Source organism: Coccidioides posadasii, chromosome 2 (genome assembly GCF_018416015.2).
Source record: "Coccidioides posadasii str. Silveira chromosome 2, complete sequence".
Taxonomy (NCBI): Eukaryota; Fungi; Ascomycota; class Eurotiomycetes; order Onygenales; family Onygenaceae; genus Coccidioides; species Coccidioides posadasii.
The window spans coordinates 5,639,189-5,661,466 of record NC_089408.1 but is presented as its reverse complement, the minus strand read 5'-3'; the positions used below and the strand labels follow the sequence as shown (position 1 = coordinate 5,661,466).

The window sequence follows — 22,278 nt, the reverse complement described above, 5'->3', positions numbered from 1 at the left end:
CACTGCATGAGCAGTGAAGCACAGCCAGCATGGCTGCTTCAGGACATGACAAAGATGTGGAAACGCAATCACGCTTAGAGCAGCAGTCTTCCTTGGTATCATCCGAGCCTGTACCACTTGCAAGGGTATTCGTCGGGTCGAGCGATGAGAAGGATTCGCAAAATGCTTCCAGTAGCACAGCCGGCTCTGTAACCAGCGATAAAATTGAAGAAAGGCACAACACAACTGCATTGGCTCAAAGAAAAACAAGATGGTATACAAAACTCAATCCGTTGAGGCTCCGGCAGCCGCCTCCGATACCAGAAGAGCGAACGGTATCAAGAGAATACAAGGCTGGAATCTTAAGTCTCATAACATTCCAATGGATGAGCCCGCTGATGATGGTGAGGCGCCTTTATCTTTTCTTAGAATTCAATTTATTTACGCCACTTGAAAGTTTCCAACCGAATATCTCTACACCCCGCTAATTGCTAGCATAGACGGGCTATTTGCGCCCACTTGAATTGCAAGATATCTGGCTGGTCAACCCAGAGAGATCAGTGGATATCCTATCAGAGAGATTAGATTCCTCGTTCAGGAGACGAGTCGAACGTGGGGACCGTTACCCGCTGCTTTGGGCTATCTATGAGACCTTCAAATTCGAATTCTGGCTCGGAGGCGTTTGCCAAGTCTTTTCGTCTCTTCTACAGGCGTTTACCCCTTACCTAACAAGGTACTTGATCGCCTTTGCCACAGATGCATACATTGCAAAATTCACAGGCCGTCCAGAACCACATGTTGGACGGGGAATTGGGATTGCGGTCGGCATATGTGTGATGCAGGTTTTCCAGAGCTTGACTACGAGTCAATTTTTCTTCCACGGAATGATGGTAGGGGGTCAGTCTCGAGCAGCACTGGTGAACGCTATTTTTGCAAAGGCGACAAAGCTCTCTGGTAGAGCGAAAGCCGGCGGGAGAGAAAACCCCCATCGTGAAGCAAACGAATCCGATGAAGCAGAGCTTCAAACTGCCAGAGATGGAGTTATCAGAGAGATTTCCGAAAAGAAGGCTGGAAAACAGAGATCTAAACCGAAGATATCGGCAAAGACTGCTGCTAATATCGCTGGAGATGGAAGCGGATGGAGCAATGGAAAGATTGTCGCGCTGATGAGTATCGACACCGATCGGATTGACAAAGCTCTTGGATTGTTTCATTTGCTCTGGACATCCCCAATCATTATTATTGTCGCCCTTATTCTTCTATTGGTCAATATAGGATACAGTGCTCTCTCGGGATATGCATTGCTGATTTTAGGCGTGCCATTACTTACTTACTCTATCAGATTGCTGATTATTCGGCGTCAGCGCATCAATGTAATAACGGATCAGCGAGTATCCCTCACGCAAGAAATCCTGCAGGCAGTCAGGTTCGTCAAATTCTTTGGTTGGGAGAGCAGCTTTTTGGATAGACTAAAGGATATCCGAACGCGAGAGATTACAGCTATTCAGTTCGTCCTCTCTATTCGCAATGCGATTTTGTGTGTTTCATTGTCGCTTCCTGTTTTTGCCTCAATGTTGGCTTTCATAACTTATGCCCTCACGAATCACGAACTTACTCCTGCGCCGATTTTCTCATCTCTGGCGCTTTTCAATACTCTTCGCTTGCCATTGAACATGCTTCCTCTGGTGATTGGCCAGGTAACAGATGCCTGGACAGCGATTTGCCGAATTCAAGAATTTCTCCTTGCCGAAGAACAAAAGGATGATATCAAGTGGGACAAAACCATGGCCAATGCTCTGGAGCTGGAAGATGCGTCATTCACGTGGGAAAGGCTGCCCACTGATCCAGACGAGAGCGAGAAAGCCAACAGAAAAGGGGGTAAGAAAGGAAAATATCACAGCAACGGGCCTCAACTGCCTTTGGAGGAGAGTGGTCAAGGAACAGATTCCGGTACCAAAAGCCCCAGTGAACCATTCAAGCTTAGCGATTTGAATTTTACTGCTGGTCGAAACGAGCTTCTTGCCGTTATTGGGACAGTAGGTTCCGGAAAGACGTCACTTTTGGCTGCACTTGCAGGAGATATGAGATTAACTGGTGGCGAAGTGACTATGGGTGCCTCACGAGCGTTCTGCCCGCAGTATGCATGGATCCAGAACGCAACCTTGAAGGAAAACATCCTCTTTGGCAAAGAATACGACAAGGTTTGGTACGATGAAGTTATTGGGGCGTGCGCCTTGCGAGCAGATCTTGAAATGCTTCCGGCTGGCGACAAAACAGAAATCGGCGAACGAGGCATCACGATTTCCGGCGGACAGAAGCAGCGATTGAATATCGCTAGGGCTATTTATTTTAACGCTGACCTTGTTCTGATGGATGACCCGCTATCAGCTGTTGATGCCCATGTTGGTCGGCACATTATGGATAACGCGATTTGTGGCTTGCTTAAAGACAAGTGCCGGATCCTAGCGACGCATCAGCTACATGTTCTTAATCGTTGCGATAGAATTATTCTCATGAATGATGGCCGCATAGAGTCAGTAGACACCTTCGATAATCTTATGCGTGACAGCGAGTTATTCCAAAGGTTGATGGCAACAACGTCTCAAGAGGAGGAAAAGGAAAATGAGAAAAAGGAAAATGATGAGATAGAAGAGGAAGAAAAGCCAGACGAGAAGACGAAATCTTCCAAACAGCCGGCTATGCTGATGCAGCAGGAGGAGCGAGCTGTAGACTCTGTGAGTTGGAAAGTGTGGTGGGCATATATCTCATCATTTGGGTGGCCTACTAATTTTCCTCTCATCGTCATCTTCCTGCTCCTATGCAACGGCGCGAACATCGTCACAAGTCTGTGGTTGTCCTACTGGACTTCGGATAAATTTAACCTCCCGCAAGGGGAATATATGGGCATATATGCAGCTTTGGGAGCTTCACAAGCAATCTTAATGTATGGATTCTCTACGATCCTTACAACTAGTGGGACAAACGCCAGTAAGAGCATGTTGCAAAAGGCAATGACACGAGTTCTAAGAGCTCCGATGTCCTTTTTCGATACGACACCTCTTGGACGCATTACCAATCGTTTTTCAAAGGACATCCACACCATGGATAACGACCTGTGTGATGCCATGCGGATATATTACCTAACTTTCACCATGATCATCTCAGTCATGGCACTAATCATTGTCTTTTACCACTTCGTAAGTATCTTTGTTTCCGCTTCAATTGATATCGCCAAAGGCTAACAGGACCAAAGTTTGCTGTGGCCCTCGTTCCGCTTCTTGTTCTTTTCCTGCTGGCGGCGAATTTCTACAGAGCTTCTGCCCGAGAAATGAAACGGCACGAAGCCGTTCTTCGATCCGTTGTGTTTGCGCAATTTGGCGAAGCTGTTTCAGGCACTGCATCAATCAGAGCATACGGCCTCCAAGATCACTTCATTAAGCGAATTCGCGCCGCAATCGATAATATGAATAGCGCATATTTTCTCACTTTCTCGAACCAACGATGGTTGAGTATTAGACTAGATGCGGTGGGCTGTCTCATGGTTTTCGTTACGGGGATCCTAGTTGTTACTTCGAGATTCGATGTCGAGCCTAGTATTTCCGGATTGGTTCTCTCCTACATCCTTGCTATCTTCCAAATGCTGCAGTTTACCGTGCGCCAGCTGGCTGAAGTTGAGAATAACATGAACGCTACAGAACGAATACATTATTACGGGACCCAACTGGAGGAGGAAGCACCCCTTCATATGCGGGAACTAGACAAGACCTGGCCATCAAGGGGGGAAATCACTTTCTCTAACGTACAAATGCGATATAGAGAGGGGCTTCCTCTCGTTCTTCAAGGTTTAAACATGAAAATACAGGGTGGTGAACGGATCGGAATTGTTGGACGGACTGGAGCCGGCAAGTCCAGCATCATGTCCGCTCTATTTCGACTCACGGAACTCTCCGGTGGAAGTATCGAGGTCGACGGTATTGACATCTCCACGATTGGCCTTCATGATCTTCGTTCGCGATTAGCAATTATTCCTCAAGATCCAACTCTGTTCCGGGGAACCGTTCGATCAAATCTCGACCCTTTTAACCAATACAGCGACCTTGAGCTCTGGTCCGCCCTGCGAAAGGCAGATCTCGTCGGAGAGGGACCCACAACCAATGAACAGGAACCAGCAAAGACTGCCAAAGACGCAAACCAGCCACAACAGCGCATTCATCTTGACTCTCCTGTCGAAGAAGAGGGGTTGAACTTCTCTCTCGGCCAGCGACAGCTCATGGCCCTTGCCCGTGCTCTGGTGCGCGACTCCCGTATTATCGTGTGTGACGAAGCGACTTCGTCTGTGGATTTTGAAACGGACCAGAAGATCCAAAAGACAATGGCGCAAGGATTTGAAGGCAAGACCTTGCTATGCATTGCCCACCGGCTGCGCACAATTATCAACTATGATCGTATTTGCGTGATGGCCCAGGGACGGATTGCAGAATTTGACACTCCACTGGCGTTGTGGGAAATGGGAGGGATATTCCGTGGAATGTGTGATCGGAGTGGGATTATAAGAGATGATTTCTTTGCACAGTGAAGCACTTAAATGGGAATTAGATCAGATATACGGAGTATAACCACTTCGTATGGCTCATCAAAAGTGGGCCATTGGTTGGGAACAGATCTTGGTACCTCATTTTTATTTTCTGTTGATATAAAAGACCTGCCTCCCAGCAGGTTTCGTAAATACTGATAGAATATGAAAATAGATTATTTCATGCATTTTTTTCATCAAATTCATATGGTCTTTGGGCCAAAAAGGCTGATTAAAAATCCTGCGTGACCCTGTCCGAAGTAGAAGACCTCAATCGTACTACGGAGCATTCACTCTAAGGTCCCTGACTAGCGAGATGAGTCTTCTCTGGAAAAGCCTCCTTGCTGCAGCTTTTTGTTTTTTCGACAAAGCTAGTTTCGGCTGTGAGGGTCGATCAGGCTGCGCCAAACCCTGAAGCAAAATATAGTAGCCTAAACGACATAGCATCGACTTCGTCGTCCTTTGAGAGGTTTCGATTTCCTAGGACAGAGAGCGTTTTTCCACTTTGCATACCCAAAAGAAACAATCTTCAGCAAAAGACATACTTGTGTACTATTTTCGTTACGACTGCCATGTCCAATCCAAACTCAGTTGGTGCGATGACTACTGACTTGAGATAAATTTGAGACTGTAAGGTACATTCGCCATCAACATGGCCCCTGGGTATAATAAATCGTTTAATGTAGGGCTGGGATGGCTGAACCTTCCAATTTTTTCACGCCTAGGGTGCTTGGACAGATGACACGGACCACGCTTTATTGATTCTTCTTTCAGTATTGCATCACAATGGCAAGACATCACCTAATGACCTGGCGGAGCGATTGAAAATCTGGGTCCATCAAGGACTGCGAGCATTAGACAGACCACCACTTGGCTTAGGGGAAACGGTTGGCTCAGTAAGCCATTTGTGAACTCCGTTCCCATGATCATCTCTGCTCACAACTTGAAGGTGATCCTGGACAAAGAATACCTGACTGATCCCGCTGCGACTGCCTATAGACATTGGGTCGATTCAGGTAGGAAAATCGCACCTAATGGCTCATTGATGCGCACTCATCCACTTGGCATCGTGCGCCTTGGGTTCTCTTTGGATCAGACCTGTCGCGTTGCGACTGCTTTCTTTACTCATGTGGATCCAAGACGTACCCTGGCATGCTGCATGTCGACTGGCTTCATACGGGGCATCTTGAGACGAGAGATATTGGGCGAGTCCGATGTCGACGATGTGATCGAATGTGTTTATCAATGGGTTGACACCTGGGCGAAATGTCGTCGGGCGGATTGGGGGAATTTAAAGTCGAACGGGAGGCGAGAATTCGAAGACGGTGAATTGCTCGACCGACAGGAATTCAACAAACGCGTTCAGGCACAAACTTTTGAAGAGCTTCAGCTAGACGACTCGATGAAAATAGGCTACGTTTATAAGTGCCTCGGGGCCGCAATTTTGAGTCTACGCATGGGAATGCGCCAAGCGCCATACGCCGCAGCAGCAACCACGGTGACGGCAGCACTCCCGTATCCAACGATATTTGAAAACATAATAACCGAACTCACACTTGCTGCTGGTGACACAGACACTGATGCGTGCGCGGCTGGAGCTCTCTTGGGCTGCTGGCTTGGGTATGGTGCGCTCCCATCCCACTGGCGACATGGTATGCGGGATATTAACTGGTTGGTCCAAAAATGTAATGGGCTTATTCAAGTCCTGGAAGTGAGCAGCGAGCCCAAAACTGAAGTACCGAGGCAGAGACGACTCAGATACGCATCCAGATGGTGGGAAGGGGCTGATGAGCAAAGAGGAGCGAGAGGAAATGGACCGTAATTTCATGGAGCACATGGAGAAACAGGAAAAAGGTGTGGAGCAAGAGAAGAATAGGCTGGAAAAAGAGAGGAAGCTGAAGCAAAGGCTTTGGGGAGGAATGCTTGGGCAGTTTATTGGACAATAGTATTGGTAAAGCTACCTCATATCGGGCCTCAGCACCAAAATATCAATAGCCAGTCCCTGTGACCTTGTGAATATTTTTTTTTTTTTGCATAAAGCCATGAGGTCATTTACGCCCTTAAAACACGGGAAGCTCATCCCTCGTATCTCGATCAAACACCAAACCTGTATGGTTCACCCACTGTAAGACTCTCATGACACCTTGTGGTCGCTCTCCAATGTCAATTTTCACGCATTACAGAGTAGACTCCCAGGAAATGCTCAATGTTCATTAAATTGAGTCTTCTTTCATGCGCTGCATGTGTAACCCACTCCAATGCTGATAGAGAGAAATCGGTGAACGCCCGAACAAAGATTGCGGGGTATGATTCGAACCGGGACCCGGCAGCATTCCCCAATCTCGGCAGTCATGATTGAAAGAACATGCCTGGGATATGTCAATGCGCTACTCCGTAAAGCATTGAGGAACGGTTCGTAAGGTGCCATTCGGCTGGCGACGCCAAGACAACTTATCTGATGCTAGGTTCGGCTCCGGCAAAATATGTCTCCATTAACACCACGTGACCCACAGCTACAAAAGTGACTTTTCGCAGCAAAAAATTTGGCCTCCTTTCTTCTTTCTCTCGATCATATCAAAAAGCCAACAGAACCAGCCACGACCGTCGTTTCAGCTTATAACTCCACAGCGACGTGTTGCCATGGGTCTTATTCAAGATCCTCAAGGTTCTGGAGAGTAATGCATTTTCCTTGATAGGAAGTTTCTCTACCGTTGATCGGGTCCTCTTAAGTGAGGGCGATGGGAGAGGAATGTCGATGATGGGATACATATCTTACACTAGTGACATATGGACGGAGTAGGCAGGCGCCGTGTGATGGATCCCAGCAAATCTAATAAACATCATATGATATGGAATGTGCATTTTGGCAGCGGTGTCGGCCCGTCTTTGGCAAGGGTTCGCATAATTGAAGGATCCGGGCGCCAGCCGTTGTACACACGTTATGGGCTATTCTTTCAATAGTCAATGCTACCTAATAATATGAATTCTTGACCATGCAACGCAGTGTCATTCGCCGCAATTGCAGCCCGAATAACGACGCTGAGATGAGGTAGCTAAATCCGAAATACAGACGTAGTGCGAGTGCTATTTCGAACCCGCTATCGAATGGACGGCACACTTGATGCATTCAAGCGGATTAGAGGGGATCGACTCCGGTCGCTGTCCACTCACCCGCCTCCAGAACGGAACATGTTCGTTGTAACAAAAAGGAAAGGATATTCTTAGTCCCCAACGGTCGCGGGCGGTACGAAGTTGGTAACAGTTAGAGAAGCACGGCCATTCGTCACAGCTCATCTAGGGAACCAACAACAAAACTCGATCGAAAATCAAATAACCATTGACGCTTCTATTTTCAGCGGACTTGGACTTTCGTAAGCCAGTCTCAAGTATGTCAGCAGGTCAGACACGTCGATGAGGAAGATTGTCTAAGCTTGGCTGCTAAATATGCTCGCGATCCCGCGCACACTGCGCCGAAGAGAATCGACGTATCAACATAGGGGGCCGGTTAACAGGCTCATGAATGGCCCAGGAGACAATATGTAGCGCCCTCGAGCGGGTTATCACGCCCAATTTCCGATTCGCCTAACCTTGCCGAGGGTGTCATCAGCCGAAAAGCTTTTTCGGCGGCTCTTCAGCAGGTAGAATACCACAGATAGCATCTCAATATTTAGCAGGTCTGAGACACATATCTCTTGAGGCTAGTCATTCTATGAGACGGTTGGGCAGCGTTAATTCCACGTGTGAGCGAAGATAAACAAATAATCAAGGGTCGGCGCGCACCCTCAACCCAGAAGGAACTGTTTACATATACACTGAAAGTCCGTGACCAGGGATCCGAAAACGACCAGGGATCTCGTCTAACCAATGAGACTATGGAGGCATCACGAGATTCTGCAATTTTACCATGCTGGATAGGTTAAGCGCCCAGCAGAGATGACTTCGTAGGATCGAAGAACTTGCATGAAGAATTTAATTATAGAATAAGGATACGGGGTACTGGAGAAGGTTTTAAGTCTGAAGAACTGTGGGGAGCTGTAGAACTTTTTGACACCAGAAAACTGAAAAGCAGTAATTGGAGGGTGAAACAGCATCCTAGAATGTGTCTGAAGAATCATTGACACGAGGCAGAAGCCCCGTCATCCAATCGCGATGCCCTACGGGCTGCTCTTGATAACCTGTTTTGATTTAGTCGGTCCCCATGGAAGGATGAAACAACTGAGGCTAAAAATGACTTCTGCAAAACATGAGAAGACATGGCCAATAAGGCCTTGATGAGGACTGCTGAGGAGCCTAGACATACCGTTGCTGGGACAATTTGTGACCTTCACACTCGATTCAGTTTTCTAGAACCGCTGAAGTTGAAGAGGCAGGATAACCGCGCGCTCCAGGTGCAGTTGTGAACTACCCACCGCGATACCTACCCCTGTCATTCACCCTTCTCCCACAAGCTTGCGACAGGCACGCATGTATTCAAGAGAATGATTGGCAGCTCTACCGGCATTTGCTAATTTGAATATGAGGATATCTTCAGACGAGGGATGCATTTCCTGGCGGGAAAGGAAACGAGTTCCTGGGAGGAAAGAGTCTCAAATCCACCAACAAACGAACATAAAAAGGGCACCATATCCGGATGTGAACTAGATCTTCAAGTTGATTCTTCACAGCTCGTCCCTCCATTACAAGGCTTAGTTCATCACATGCACACTTTGCCCTTGTGCAAAACAACACTCTTTGTTACACAAGCACTCCTCTTGTTCTATTTTTTCCTTCCACAACTTGGTAGGTGTGGCCGATATTCCCCCAAAATCGAGTCCATTCCCCCGCTCTTGAGCGAGCAGGAGGGATCAAGAAGGGCTATCTATTCCGGGGCCAATAAGAGGGAGCTAACAAGGAATAGTTCGGCACCTTCTTGAGCTGCACCTGCAGATATCACGTTGATTCACCGCCCGCCCTCCGCAGAACATCGTCCTGGACAGCGTAGTCGGTCCAATCAGCGCGCCGAACAGCGGGCCTATTTTAGCCCTAACTTTGCCTCAAACGAAAGCGCCCCAAGCCCCAACCGCAAACAAACTTTCCGCTACTCACTACCATACCATAAAGGGACTAGCGTATTCTAATCTTAGAACCGCCCTTGTTCCCGAAATCCCCTCTGTCGGTTACTGGGTGTTCATTGGCTGGAGTTACGCGCCCATCCAACTGTCCGCAGCATTCTGTTCAGCGTTTCGCTGAGAAAAAGACCCAACATCAGTCTGAAGTGCGCCGGCCGTCTTCATCTTACTGAGCGTGAATGCGTGACTTGTCGATTTGCCTTTGTATCGTTTGACAATCACAACATATCAATCGCTTCCGCTGCTGTTCCAATTTGAGCAATACGTGAGGGACCATTTTCCATACAAGCCGCGGGTGGTCACTCCTTTTTCTCCTCGAGTATCCTATCGCTCTCTGTTACCTGACCGTGTCTATCTTGGTCACCGGCCGAAGAGACCACTCTGAGTTCGATAAACGTCGATTCGAAATTCCCGCCAGCATGCCAGTCACATCGAAGCCAACGTTGGCGCCACTTGATACTTCCAAATCGCTGGTTTTTCCGTCTGAACTTCATGACAGCCCATTGTTCTCTGCAAAGTTTGAGATGATCAAACACGAGGACGCTCTGAAGACACCAATAACGCCTCCAACCGCGTACACTGACTTGCTCAAAACGCTCACGCCAATGATCGCGACCCCGCTGTCGGCAAGCGCTCCCTCGACAAGCAAAAGCTTCTCGTCATCTTCTTCCAACCCATCGACGAGCACCAGCCCGTATTTTTGCACCTGTCAAACACACCAAAAATCATTGACCACTCCTCTCCTAACTCCATTGTCCGCGACAACGACGAGATCACAACCGGATAGGGTCCAAAAGCCCCCGCGAACGCCGAGGACACCGAGAACTCCAATCAACGTGCGATCACTACGCGGTTCAGAGTCGGCAAAAGCCTCACCTGTCACGGAATCTCCACGAAGCGCTTCAGTGCGTTCTCTATTATCTCCAGTGTCTGGTTCGCACGCTGAATCAAACGTTCGATATCTTGATGCGTCTCGCTGCTCCTCGTGCGCTCGCCCAGTCATTGTCCGCCAAGTCGTCACGCGGACGATAACATATAAGCGAACCCCACTCGACCCAGCGCCCAAGGGTAAGCGAAGAAAGATGGAAGAAAAGAAGTAGAGCCATGGAGGTCTCGAATTCCCTTAATTTGACACTCCCTTTCGTCCTGCAGATAATTCGCTTTTCCTCCCTGGTGTCTATTAGCAAGCAGTAATTGTTACTAGTCCTTTCGTTCAGTGCCTTCCCGGAGTTCATTGGATTTTGTTCTTTTCCTTGTTGATGTGATGAATGTAAACAGGGTACGACCATCGCTTTCTTTTTTTTGCTTTTTTGACTTATGTTTCGCATCTTGTGGTTGCAGACTCGATTGAGTCCTTGGAAGAGCAGGAAGAGATGTCCACCTTGATGGTGCTGAGTATGCCTGCCTGTCGCGTTGAGCGAACCAACATGTTTCCAACTTTTTTCCCCTTGCTCATGAGAATATCACCAACTGGTAAAATCTGCTTTCCTTGGCTTGGTATTTTGCTTTTGAACATTGGCATCTTGAATACTAGCCATCTAAGCCCTAGCTGGCTAGAAACACATACAAAAATATATAATGCAATCACTTCACTTCATTTTCTTATGGTACTTTCTTTGCCAGGATGTTTTCATCTCGATACGCTCGACAGAAGAAGAGCGAGAGCATGCATTCATCCTAGCCAGACATATAGGCGTAGCGTTCTGTTCCTAGCATCCTTGTTGCTCAGGTTAACGCCTGACGTACTCTGTAGTATTCGTAGTTCAGAGCTGCCAGCTGCCAACTTGAAACTTTTCAAGGTTTCAAAGGCACACGAGGTAGCTCTCAGTGATGAGAAAGTAAACAGCAGGGAGGCAGAAAGATGGGTACAATAGCCATGTATGCTACATCTCGTACTGGCTCCATTTCAAAGTTTCCCTGACGTCGCACACTGGTTTCTTGACTTTTGTTCCTGCTCAAGCGAAGAATCCACGTGATTTGAACGATGACTTGGCTCTCGCGGTTATTTTTAGGCCTTGCAACTACTTTGGGGCGTTGTTATCAGCCCTTGAGCAGTTAAAATAGCATAGGGCATTGCTGGCAAACCAGATACAATTGCTCCCCAGAAAAGCTACACCCTTGAAGCTACAAAAATTACATATGTCAGGTTTGCTGATAGAGAAATAACCCATTTATTGTACTAATATAGTAATACCGAACACATATACTCCCTGTACGGCAGAAACAATTATGAAAGAGCATTGGGATAGGACTGTTATACATATCTCTGGTCAGATGTCTCCAGTGCAAACTACCCAATCTAAAAACTACCTATATTTTACTCCTCCATCGTCCTTTCTGTGTCTAAACACCCTTCACCATCAAGGACTTCAAATTCACCACTGCCAACGCTGTGGTGGAAATAGGAGAGGCTCTTGGGGTTGAACCTCTTCCGTTGGAGGGCATGCGAGTAGTTATCACCCAAAAAGGACTTCTGACGCTGGTTTACATCTGCCCTTCACAATCTCTTTGGCCTATTGCAAGTTCTGTGAGGGCGGTACCATGCCAACCCGGGATGAATCAGTGCTGGTGAAGATTCTGATTGGAATAGCGCAGCCTGCCTTACATGCTATCTTTGGAATCTTAGGTCTAACCTCCTCGCCAATTCAAGTCCTGCGGGATGGAAAGCAAGCGGGGTATTCCCACGATTAAAAGCCGGGCCACAGTGTGCAGGGCGACTGGATACGGCACCTTTTGCTTCTCAATGCTCATTTGCTCTAACCTTTCTAGAATAATGTACGGATACCCAATCCGAATCAATCTAGCTGAACCACAGAGCCTTGTTATGTATTCGAACTTCAGCCTGCAAATCATTCAAACAGCTCCCCTCTACTCCGTAGCGTCTGCATTAAACTCAACCCCTAGTATATCGACCCATCTACTCTGTATCCAGAGAACTAATAACAAGACCCCGGGAGAAACATCCTTCATCCTCATCCCACAGCACGAATGCTAGTTCCGTTATGAGTCCCTTGATGTTATAGTATATCAGAACAGCATCCCTGGGATCGAGAACTGTTTTTGTTTCCGCACTTATCCACAAGAACCTTCCCTTCGCAGAAGATTTAACTGGCTGACCAACCCAATAGGCTTCAGGTGGGCATAATAGTCCTGTTTATTCGAATTTTGTAAATATTGCCAGTGTTGGATGCACGCCTCACGGCCCTCTTTCCAAGCGGTTCTGTCAATGAGCCTCAGGACAATAATGATCACAAATAGTGTGCACTTTTGCCCATAATTTTTAATGCATTCACCTTCCAAGACAACCACTGATCTCGTACGGGCCATTGAAGCAGCCTTCGGGGCAAAACGTTCCGATATTGATTGTGTCTGACCGAGCAGTTTTCCATCCTCATACTTAAATGTCTAGTCCTCAAGGCTCCCGCACAAGGGCAACCCTGGGGGTCAAATAACCTCCACTCACAACGGATAGATTTGAAGAGTATATCAGGTCGCCCTGCTGATTCCTGGTTTGGGAGTTCGTAACAACGAACGTGGCCATTCGGTGGTGGGTGTCGAAAATAGCAATAGATACTCTTACCTAGTGAGAAAGTCAGCAGGGAAGGCTTAAGCAAAACCATATGGTTCACCAATCTCGCCTCGCGCATAGCAGCCCGCCTGCTTTTGGAGACGTTCAATATCATCGAGCATTGCCTGTCGGTAAATGTCGCCAAACCTTGGACATCAATTGCCTTTCGGTAGTATTCTTCTATTGCATTCCAGCTCCCCATCCCGATCGGCTGGGAGTTGTGTAACTAATCCTCTTCAGCATTAGGCTCAGGCTCAGGAGTTACCACAGCAGCTGATGTATGGCAATCGGATAACAAATCTCCGGGCGACAAGCCTTCCTGCGCGGACGCCATACTAGTATTCTAGAACAAGCAGGAAGTAGGTCGCATATGGGGTAGACCCTGATATTCTAGGAGTGCGGAAGATTCTTGCCCTGATTATATAGTCCAGGCTTTGCGATAGGTTCCCCAGGGATTTGAACTAGCCTAATCATTTCTCTACAACACAGGGCGCTGCATGGCTCGACCATTTGAAAAGAGAGGGCGCATCCCAATGAGACTCAGAAAGGCTTCCTTGCCGGTTCGAATACCAGTCGTGTGAAGTCAGCTTCGTACTGTCTTGGGTTGCCATCCTCCGCTTCGTGTACCTCTAAGTTCTCCGGGTGTGCACAGAACAGGGCTAATTAGGCTGCACAGTTGAGGGGAGGCATAATATCTGGTGATAAGCGCTGCATAAACCCTCGATTCGGGGGTCAGAGCGAACCGTGCCCAGTAACTTCAAAAAAAAAGTTTGCAGAACTTTGCACCTTGGGCTTGGAGCAAATGGGCATCGAAGATGTCACATTTGCCGTTGCCCTTCACCGCATTCCAGGGAAATCTAGGCGGGCCGGCTGCAATTGTGAGCCTGCCTATTCCTTATGCAGTCTGCTTTCGGGAGAGTTTTGAGAAAGGAGCGTAAAAATTCTTGGATACCCCGTATGGCCGCAAGAAGTATGCAGGTTGTTGCTGGTATGGCCCGTCGTGCATGTGCTTGCTATTCTTGATCACAAATCTTGAAGTGGTGAGGGAGTTGCGCCTCCCTAGGCACATGGTTATTAGTATTTGACTTCAAAGCAAAGAGTGAGTATTGTAAAGCCACTGTCTCCCAATGACAGCAGGATTGTAAGTCGGATAAGAGCTCAGCAAAGGTGCCTGGTTTGCGGTGTGGTTTTATCTAGGTAACCTTGTCTGATATCATTACTTACACCTGACTAGGATTATGGACCTCGCAATAAAGCCCCTCATTCCTTCAAAGACCTTGGACAGCCAATCCGTCTTCAGGTGATATTCGGGAGTGCGCGCCCCGAGCATCGGAAGAAATCCAGGAGAGTACTCCGTATTGCACTCAAAAGCCACAGATTACATCAGCTTTTTCAGCAATGCCCTGGGTTACCCCGTAGGAAATTAGGGCTAGGCGTTGAAACTAGGGCTAGAGGATACGCCTGCTGGGAGTTGTTACATGAGTGGATCAGCCCAAACAGTTGAGTGTCCGCTCAGCGTGGTTTTTACAAAAGGACGTTCTTGGAGGGATCGTGGTTAGCCCGCAGCCATTGGTGGGAACTATCGACGTTGCTTGCCCCCTACTACAATAAAAATCTGGTAGTGGTTGAAAGCGCAAAACCACAAGAGAGACGTTGTCTTGGCTTTGAAATTTCTTGCGAGTCTGGAACGGTCAATGGTCGCTCACTGCGGTTGGTGCGGGTGTGATTGGGATGCGGCTCCGGGGAGACATGGATGGCTCAGCGGGACGACAAAGCTGCAAACCGTCACGGGCGATAAATCCAGAACCAAAAAGAGTCCGAATATGCGGATATGATGTGCAACATAAGGGCATGGCACGACCATGTCAAGGATTAGGTGTTTGTTGGAATATCATTGAGTGGGATTCGGTTATTTTTAGCAAACCCCCTCCCCCATGCTGGACGCGCTAGGTAAAACAGAAAAAGCAACATTTCAATGGTGTTCCATCACACGGGGTTGGCGAGAATTACGTTTCACCAGAAGAAGACCCAGCGACAACAATCCACACAAAGCATCCAGAAGGTCCTTTATCTGGATTCAGACACGAATGTCCCGCTTGCTCCTAATGTACATACATATATGACGGACTACCGTCCGGAGTGCGGAGAATGCACAGATTGTTCCGTCCCGGATCCCTAAAGCCCCTGATACTGGGATGATATTGGAAACACTGGCCGACTTCGATGTCGCCCGACGGTCAGCGTACATGACCTCAGAACCAAGATGCATGTATCGCCAATTGATCACAGACGTACCCTCTGTCGTCTGTCCTGCGAACGGGGTACCTTTATACCAGGCTTGGCTTTGAGGGGGTTGTGTCCGTCACACCCCACAGTGTTGAAGGGTAATAATAATGTGCTGCTCAAGACCTTAAGAATCAAATAAAGGTAGAGCAGGACGGAGGCATCCATAGAGGTGGTCAATTAACATGTTGCATGTGCCGCAGATCCAAAGGGCAAAGATCCATGTTCTCGTGATTTAGGGATGTACACACTGTATGCAGGAGTTCGTATTTATTTTCCCTCCGCGAAACACATAATAAATGATGAACCTTGGAATCCATCATTGCCATCCAATAATATCCGACCTGACCAGGTTCAGCCTGGCGCTCACCCTACTCCCGGGGTATTTTCTGGAAGTGATCAAAGGTAAACCTCAAATTTCCCATTTCAGATCACATTTGACGATTAGTTTATCAGCATCTCGTCAGCCTCACTAATGCCAGTCACGGATTGTCGTGCATAAGGCTTACTCTCGTCGTCCTTGATTCGGGGGCGGATCGATCGATCTCGAGAAAGCATCCAGTGAGACTTCTTTTCTTTTCTTCTAATCCGTCTCCTATCTAAATCACTCGTGCCCCATATTTAAACGAAAGAGGGGAAACGGAACAGAAAGCTGCTCAAAGGGGGAAAGAAAAAGAAAAGAAAAGAAAAATGGCCCAGGAATTCACCCCTGACGCAGGCATTGACTTTGCCTTGGAAACTCCCCGCGTGCTTCATAAACTGCAGTCACTTACAGCACTTGCACGGTTTGAATTCGAAGCAGGCAAAGGCAATGAGGGGACCAAAATTTTAATGGTGGAATGGGAAGACGATGACGTGACGAGATCGCCCGTTGGATTGTGGCATGTGTCCTGGGACAAGAAGCGTACTGTCCTCCCCGCAGATGATCGGACTAACGACCACGTTCGACGATGCTACTTCTTACTTCCCCCAGGAGCAACCGTACCGCCTGTCATCACCCTCACCTACGAGCCTCCACCAAATTCTGCGGAAACGGTGAAAAAGAACGGTGACTCGATACAAATTAATCCGTTGCCTGCCATATTCTCTCCAGAGCTAGGGGCAACGGCGAGAACGGCGGGGAAAAAAGGGGTCCTACATACTATCTGGGCAAAGAAAAGACTGCAAGTCTTGGACAAAGAGATCAGGGAAGAATCCCAGCATAACTCCGAGGGAGTAGCGCTCGCGATGGCTTTGCAAGAAAAGGAATGGATAGAAGCTAACTTTGGGGTTGTGGCGCGACCTGCGATGCCGGCTTTGAACGTGTCTACTAATATCGGCTCTGTTCCGCTGAGTCCCAGGACACCTTTGTCCCCAGGTGGAAGCAAGCTAAGCGAGAAATTAAAAGGATTGAGGCTCGAAACAAGCGAGAAGGACCTTGCCAGAAGAGTGACAGGTACGACTAGTGCACACCCACCGCCACTTTGGTGTTTAAGTACTGATATCCACGGCGTGGCAGCAAACCCACCAGCGCCCTCTGACACCAACGCAGACTTGCATCCCCTATCCCCAGATGAACCTGACGTCGCAATCTCCTCCTTCAATTCCTTCGCCAATACCCCTGTCCACTTCTCTCCCCAACAGCAGCAACAGCAACAACCACCACCACTAGCAAAGGCCATCTCGCTGGTCCCTCCAGCCTCGATACAAGACCAGCAATCCCAGCTCAACACATTTGCTTCTGTCTCCATGCATCCAATTCATAACTTCAAAAATGGCAGCTTCTCTGGGGCTGCGGAGATAGATTCCGGAGAGGGCCTTTTTGCAAAGGCATTGAGCCCACGATCTCCAGATATCCCGCGGAGCCCATTTTCATTTTCTCCTGAAGAAACACTACCATATGCGATGAAAGCAAGCAGATAACACGTATGAATTCAACATGAACATTAGCCCCATTTCGACTAACTTCCTCATTCTGATTCCTTCTACAATAGTCGAAGTGTGCTATCTTAACAACATGTTGATGAGTAAAAAGGACGAAAATAGGAAAAAGGAGAAACAAAGATCAACTTTGGAAAAAAAGTAAAAAAAAAATAAAATAAAATAAAATAAAATAAAATAAACGGAAGTACGTTCCGTGGTAGGTCAGACCTCCTCCTTTGGGCTTATTCTTCGACTTTTGTTTGGATTCTACGGAGTACTTGATGACTTCTCGTCTCTCCCATATATGTTCAGCTATACTGTTGCGATGAATACAGAGGTGCTTTTCTCCCCAATAGTACGCCCTCTTTGAATAACTCCTCAACAGCACACTGAGGCCTGCATGGTTGTCTGTTTTGGAATATGGGAAATACAGCATTTGTAAATAATATGCCATACCACACTTACTCAATAATCTCTACAATGAAAAAGGAACGATCCAGCCATATAATAACAAAAATTCTCTTTGCAAACATTTCATTCCCACTTCTCATGTTACAATCGACAAACACCCGCACCGCCTTTCAGCAGTGCGCTAACTTTTCCGTACCATTCGCAGCTTTCCCTCAACCATAGCTACTCCGTAGAAACCTCAAACTACTGTTTCTTCTTACTGGCACTAGTCTGTCTTGTGACTTTAGGCGCCTCCTTCTCCTCCTTCTTAGCTTCAGACTTCTTACTCATATCCTCCAACTCCTCCCTCTCCTTTCTCTCCGCATACCACTGTCCCGCCTGCAACACCAACACACCGACCAACACCAGCGCCAAAATGGTATTACTCGCCGCCAACACCTTCAAGCTATCCTCCCTGCCCAAGATCTGCTCTCCCTCTTCGCCAGCAATCTGCGAGCCATACTCGCCAGCCGTAACGATGCGAAGACCCTTGACGATGTTGGCGACATACACGATGACACCGCACATGTAGAGCACGAGACTGGCGCCGTCAAAGAGCATGTTTGATTCGGAAGGGCGGTAGAGTTTCATGATAAGGCCGGCGAGGCCGAGGAACATGACAATGTGGAGGATGCGAGGGATGAGCGGCGGGGAGGCATGAAGGAATTTGAGGTGAGCTTCTACATAGTCGAAGTGCGAAGCCGGAGTGGGGGTGGTGGACCAGAGCAGCGGGTAGTCGTAGGGGAAGAGGGAAAATATTATGCCAAGGAAAAAGGCGGTGGCTATGAGAAATGGCGAGATTTTGTTAGCATATCAGGACTGTTATGTTTTGTTTGTGGAATTGCGTTCAAGTTGAATTTTTTTGCTCGTGGGACGTGGATGCGATAGAATCGGGGGGTTTTAACATACGGCAGACGATTAAGAAGGTCGCAAACGACCCGTTTGTAAATGCCATTGTGCGAGCAGTGTGTGTGTAATATATCTGCCTCAGAGGTAAAAGATGGCGCGCGATCTGAATTTCAGAGCTTTCAGGGAAATATTGCAATCCGAGAGACTGGGCGCGTTTCTAGTGGACTCACACATTAGCCGTCAATGTTGCATAGTTTGGAAGCATGGCACATGATGAGCATATCGACTCCTTCGAGGGCAATGTCTTACGGCAGAGGGGAAACCAGAGAGTAAATAATGGCCTTGAGAGCAAACACAATGTTCGGACGAGCCCACCGCGAAAATGGACCCTTGGCCGATTACTATCACTGCGTACACTATTGGAGGGAAAAGGCGAGAGACGACCAGAGTCGAGCAAAAAGGCGAGAAAAAAAAAAAAAAAAAAAAACCAAACGCTCACGAAGCTTGCTCCATGAGCTGGGGGGATTGAACAACAGTGGCCTGTTTGACACCCAAGACCTTCTAGAAGAGGTTTAATTCCGCAGCACGTCTTGGCGGTTGCAACCCCACAGATCCCCGGCGTACTCCCGGGTAATTTGTTCTGCCGTCCTCCGACTGACATAATAATCTTATATAAGCCTTGGCGGTGAGAGCGGCGATGGTCCCGTGACAGAGCCAAGCCCACCGGCATCCTCGGCTGCTGCGACATCGCCTCTCGGCGGCCCGCTAGCGGCGACACAAACCGCGTTACAAGGTTGACGATGAACCCTCCACTCAGCGCACAGTCAACGACGCGAGCGAATGCTCCGCTCTGTACTCTGTACTCCGGAATGTCCACGTTTCCCTGCAATGTCCCGTGCTGATGCTGTCGGATCGCAGGTCAAACGGTCCTGGGGTCCCGCATGATACCCAGTAGTTTCTCAGTACTCTAGAACTCTGCGTGTAGGCTTCGTTGGTAAAATGTGAACATCCTAACATGGCTGGCGGGCCGGTGAAGCCATAAGCCAGCCGCGATTTCGTTGTCAACTACGGAGTACAGTATCTGCGCTAATCATGTCGGAAATCTTCGGAGGAGCTGTCTAACTGTGCATTAGAGTGGCCAATTAATGCACGGGGGGGATGGTCGAAGAGCTCGAAATGTAGACCTGGCGATGACAGTCCTATGAGAGCAGTGACGCTATGTCCACGAGTCAGAACCTAACCGAACCAAAGGCACGAATCATCATGGAAAGAACCTCCAGCGAGAGTTTAGTCAAACGTCCTACCCGGGCACGGAGTGAAGTCAGTTTTATGATGGAGATGCACGCCAGGCGAACATCGAACCCCACTTACCTTCATCCGCGACAAAGTTTAGATTGAATGCACGCCATTCACGAACGCAGCTTTTTTTTTTTTGGCCCACCAAAGTCGTTTTATGTCAGCACTCCGTACGGAGTACTCCGTACCGTATCGCTTCCAAGCATTTCTCGAACCTTGGGGAGCGATTGGCCCAAAAGAGGACTCCGTACGCCGTACACTGCCTTCAAAGTCTCAGGTGCTTTTCAACTAGCGCTCTTCGTCGAGCATGGAGTCGCGACCAAACGAGGGTTGTTGCATGTTGGTCGGTGATGTGGAGGTCGATAGGATTATCTAGCGTGCATACTTAGGGCAGGATTCTCGCCAGACGATTAACGACGGAGTATGGAGTACTCCGTTAGTCTTTGTTTTATTCACCCTCAATAATTGCGCACAAGTTGTCTTCCATCGAGTCGTCGCGCATTCCATAACCCCTGGCTCAACGTACCTGACTTGCGAATCCTCCACCCTTCTCGTTCCATCGATACTTTTAACACGCTTGATGTCAACATGGCCAGCTCGCCGAGAATAGAGAGCAATCGATCAACTCCTCAGAGTGGACCAGAGGAGGATCCACTCCAGCACGAAGACGAGGTACGGGAAATCCGCAATTCATATCTTGTTTACACAAATATCGATGATGCCAATGCAACGTCAGCTATCTAACGAAACAAACTATCTTATCAGCTCGAAATTGACGAGTCCGTCGACAACGACTCCGCCTATGAATCCTCCGTCGCAGGGAGTGACAGCACATCCCTGCGCTCATCTATCACCAACTATCAGTATGAGAACGGCCGTAGATATCATGCTTACCATGCTGGGGAGTATTTTCTCCCCAACGACGAGGCAGAGCAGGACCGTTTAGATCTTCAGCACCATCTTTATCGGCTTATACTCGGCGGTTCGCTGTATACCGCCCCAATTAAAGCTCCTCAGCGTGTTTTGGACATTGGAACAGGAACCGGTAAGCATCTAGCTCCTATACCCGCTCCATGCAATGCCATACATTCCAGAGCGCGCAAACGACCACCTCCAGTATAAATTCGAAATCTAAGGCAAGAATGCCCTAGGTATATGGCCCATCGAGTTCGCGGACGAATTTCCGGCTGCGCTGATTGTCGGAACCGATCTATCACCTATCCAACCCAGCTTTGTCCCACCTAACCTGAAGTTTTACGTCGACGATTTTGAAGAACCATGGGATTTTGGCGAGGATAAGAAATTTGACTACGTTCATTGGCGCTCACTCTGCGGAAGCACGAACAATTGGGCGAAACTGTACCGACAGGCATTTGAAAACCTCAAGCCCGGTGGGTGGCTGGAAGTTCAAGAATACGATGCATGGATTTTCAGCGATGACGATCCGGAACTGAAGAAGGCGCCAAACACCCTTCACTGGGTGACACAGTTAAGTGATGTTAGCGAGAAGGTTGGGAAGCCGTTGAATATCGCCCGCTTCCAGAGGCAATGGATGGAAGAGGCTGGTTTCGAGGACATCCAAGAAAAGATTGTAAAGGTAGGCCCGCTTCAAAGATCCTACCCTTGAGCATTTTTATTCGTTTGCCTTGGGTATCAATTACTTTAGCAGTTTGTTCTTATTCTGATCATCCACCTCAGGTTCCCATCGGCCCGTGGGCACGCGACAAGAAACTCAAAGAGCTTGGCCGATTCGAACGTCTACATATGAACGAATCTGTGGAAGCACACTCCATGGCATTCTTCACCCGTGCTCTGAACTACTCCGTAGAGCAGGCAAAGGTGACCTTCGAACTGGTGAAGGGTGAATTCAACGACAAATCACTACACTTATATACCGTTTATCGATTCATCATCGGGAAGAAACCCAGCGCTTAATCTGCTAGCTTAACATGTGTTCTCGAGAATTAGTTATGAATGTCTCTCTGCCTCTCGTTTGAAAATAAATGAGCAGACTTAAGGCTATGAAGTTATGAAGCGATATCGGGTGATTTGACGATCTCTCACACCTCTGAAATATGCCCTTTTGTTGTTTATTTGTGTTGGCGCACTGGGGAAAGCTTCCTGAAAAAAAAAAAAAAAAAAAAAAAAAAAAAATTTTTTAAAAAAAAAAAAATGAAAATAAAATAAAAGAAAAAAGCGTAGGGAGTAAAATTTGTTCCCATTCCTTGTGGGGGGGTGTTTACGAATTTGATGAAGAGCAAAGCACGCTG

At 48.0% G+C, this 22,278-nt stretch overlaps 7 protein-coding genes across 7 annotated transcripts; 6 read left to right on the top strand and 1 right to left on the bottom strand.

Moving 5' to 3' along the window:
* Positions 1 to 29: 29 nt before the first annotated feature.
* On the top strand, positions 30 to 4,602 carry D8B26_004273 (uncharacterized protein; the record flags this gene model as incomplete). The annotated part of the gene is made up of 3 exons (XM_003065082.2): positions 30 to 383; positions 480 to 3,176; positions 3,233 to 4,602. The coding sequence occupies 3 exons, from the start codon at positions 30 to 32 to the stop codon at positions 4,553 to 4,555; spliced, it is 4,374 nt and encodes a 1,457-aa protein (XP_003065128.2). The 3' UTR covers positions 4,556 to 4,602.
* An 872-nt stretch (positions 4,603 to 5,474) lies between these two features.
* On the top strand, positions 5,475 to 6,374 carry D8B26_004272 (uncharacterized protein; the record flags this gene model as incomplete). The annotated part of the gene is made up of 1 exon (XM_066124436.1): positions 5,475 to 6,374. One exon carries the CDS (start codon positions 5,475 to 5,477, stop codon positions 6,372 to 6,374), a length of 900 nt encoding a protein of 299 aa, XP_065980517.1.
* A 2,716-nt stretch (positions 6,375 to 9,090) lies between these two features.
* Positions 9,091 to 9,465, top strand: D8B26_004271 (uncharacterized protein; the record flags this gene model as incomplete). Its single annotated transcript, XM_066124435.1, has 1 exon — positions 9,091 to 9,465. One exon carries the CDS (start codon positions 9,091 to 9,093, stop codon positions 9,463 to 9,465), a length of 375 nt encoding a protein of 124 aa, XP_065980516.1.
* A 614-nt stretch (positions 9,466 to 10,079) lies between these two features.
* On the top strand, positions 10,080 to 10,760 carry D8B26_004270 (uncharacterized protein; the record flags this gene model as incomplete). The annotated part of the gene is made up of 1 exon (XM_003065081.2): positions 10,080 to 10,760. One exon carries the CDS (start codon positions 10,080 to 10,082, stop codon positions 10,758 to 10,760), a length of 681 nt encoding a protein of 226 aa, XP_003065127.2.
* Positions 10,761 to 15,885: 5,125 nt separating this feature from the next.
* On the top strand, positions 15,886 to 17,464 carry D8B26_004269 (uncharacterized protein). Its single transcript, XM_066124434.1, has 3 exons — positions 15,886 to 15,916; positions 15,968 to 16,946; positions 17,010 to 17,464. The coding sequence occupies exons 2-3, from the start codon at positions 16,202 to 16,204 to the stop codon at positions 17,411 to 17,413; spliced, it is 1,149 nt and encodes a 382-aa protein (XP_065980515.1). The 5' UTR covers positions 15,886 to 15,916; positions 15,968 to 16,201; the 3' UTR covers positions 17,414 to 17,464.
* A 466-nt stretch (positions 17,465 to 17,930) lies between these two features.
* On the bottom strand, positions 17,931 to 19,201 carry D8B26_004268 (uncharacterized protein). Its single transcript, XM_003065078.2, has 3 exons — positions 19,022 to 19,201; positions 18,773 to 18,929; positions 17,931 to 18,645 (listed from the first exon to the last, which is right to left on the bottom strand). The coding sequence occupies exons 2-3, from the start codon at positions 18,816 to 18,818 to the stop codon at positions 18,068 to 18,070; spliced, it is 624 nt and encodes a 207-aa protein (XP_003065124.1). The 5' UTR covers positions 18,819 to 18,929; positions 19,022 to 19,201; the 3' UTR covers positions 17,931 to 18,067.
* Positions 19,202 to 20,596: 1,395 nt separating this feature from the next.
* D8B26_004267 (uncharacterized protein) lies at positions 20,597 to 22,091 on the top strand (the record flags this gene model as incomplete). Its single annotated transcript, XM_003065077.2, has 4 exons — positions 20,597 to 20,680; positions 20,774 to 21,053; positions 21,160 to 21,605; positions 21,707 to 22,091. 4 exons carry the CDS (start codon positions 20,597 to 20,599, stop codon positions 21,941 to 21,943), a joined length of 1,047 nt encoding a protein of 348 aa, XP_003065123.1. The 3' UTR covers positions 21,944 to 22,091.
* Positions 22,092 to 22,278: the final 187 nt, after the last annotated feature.

Bases quoted from the DNA above. Each gene is read 5' to 3' on its own strand.
- D8B26_004269 (XM_066124434.1), top strand. From the start codon at position 16,202: ATGGCCCAGGAATTCACCCCTGACGCAGGCATTGACTTTGCCTTGGAA. The intron at 16,947-17,009 runs GTACGACTAGTG...ACGGCGTGGCAG, and splicing joins CCTTGCCAGAAGAGTGACAG to CAAACCCACCAGCGCCCTCT.
- D8B26_004268 (XM_003065078.2), bottom strand. From the start codon at position 18,818: ATGGCATTTACAAACGGGTCGTTTGCGACCTTCTTAATCGTCTGCC. The intron at 18,646-18,772 runs GTATGTTAAAAC...CATTTCTCATAG, and splicing joins GACCTTCTTAATCGTCTGCC to CCACCGCCTTTTTCCTTGGC.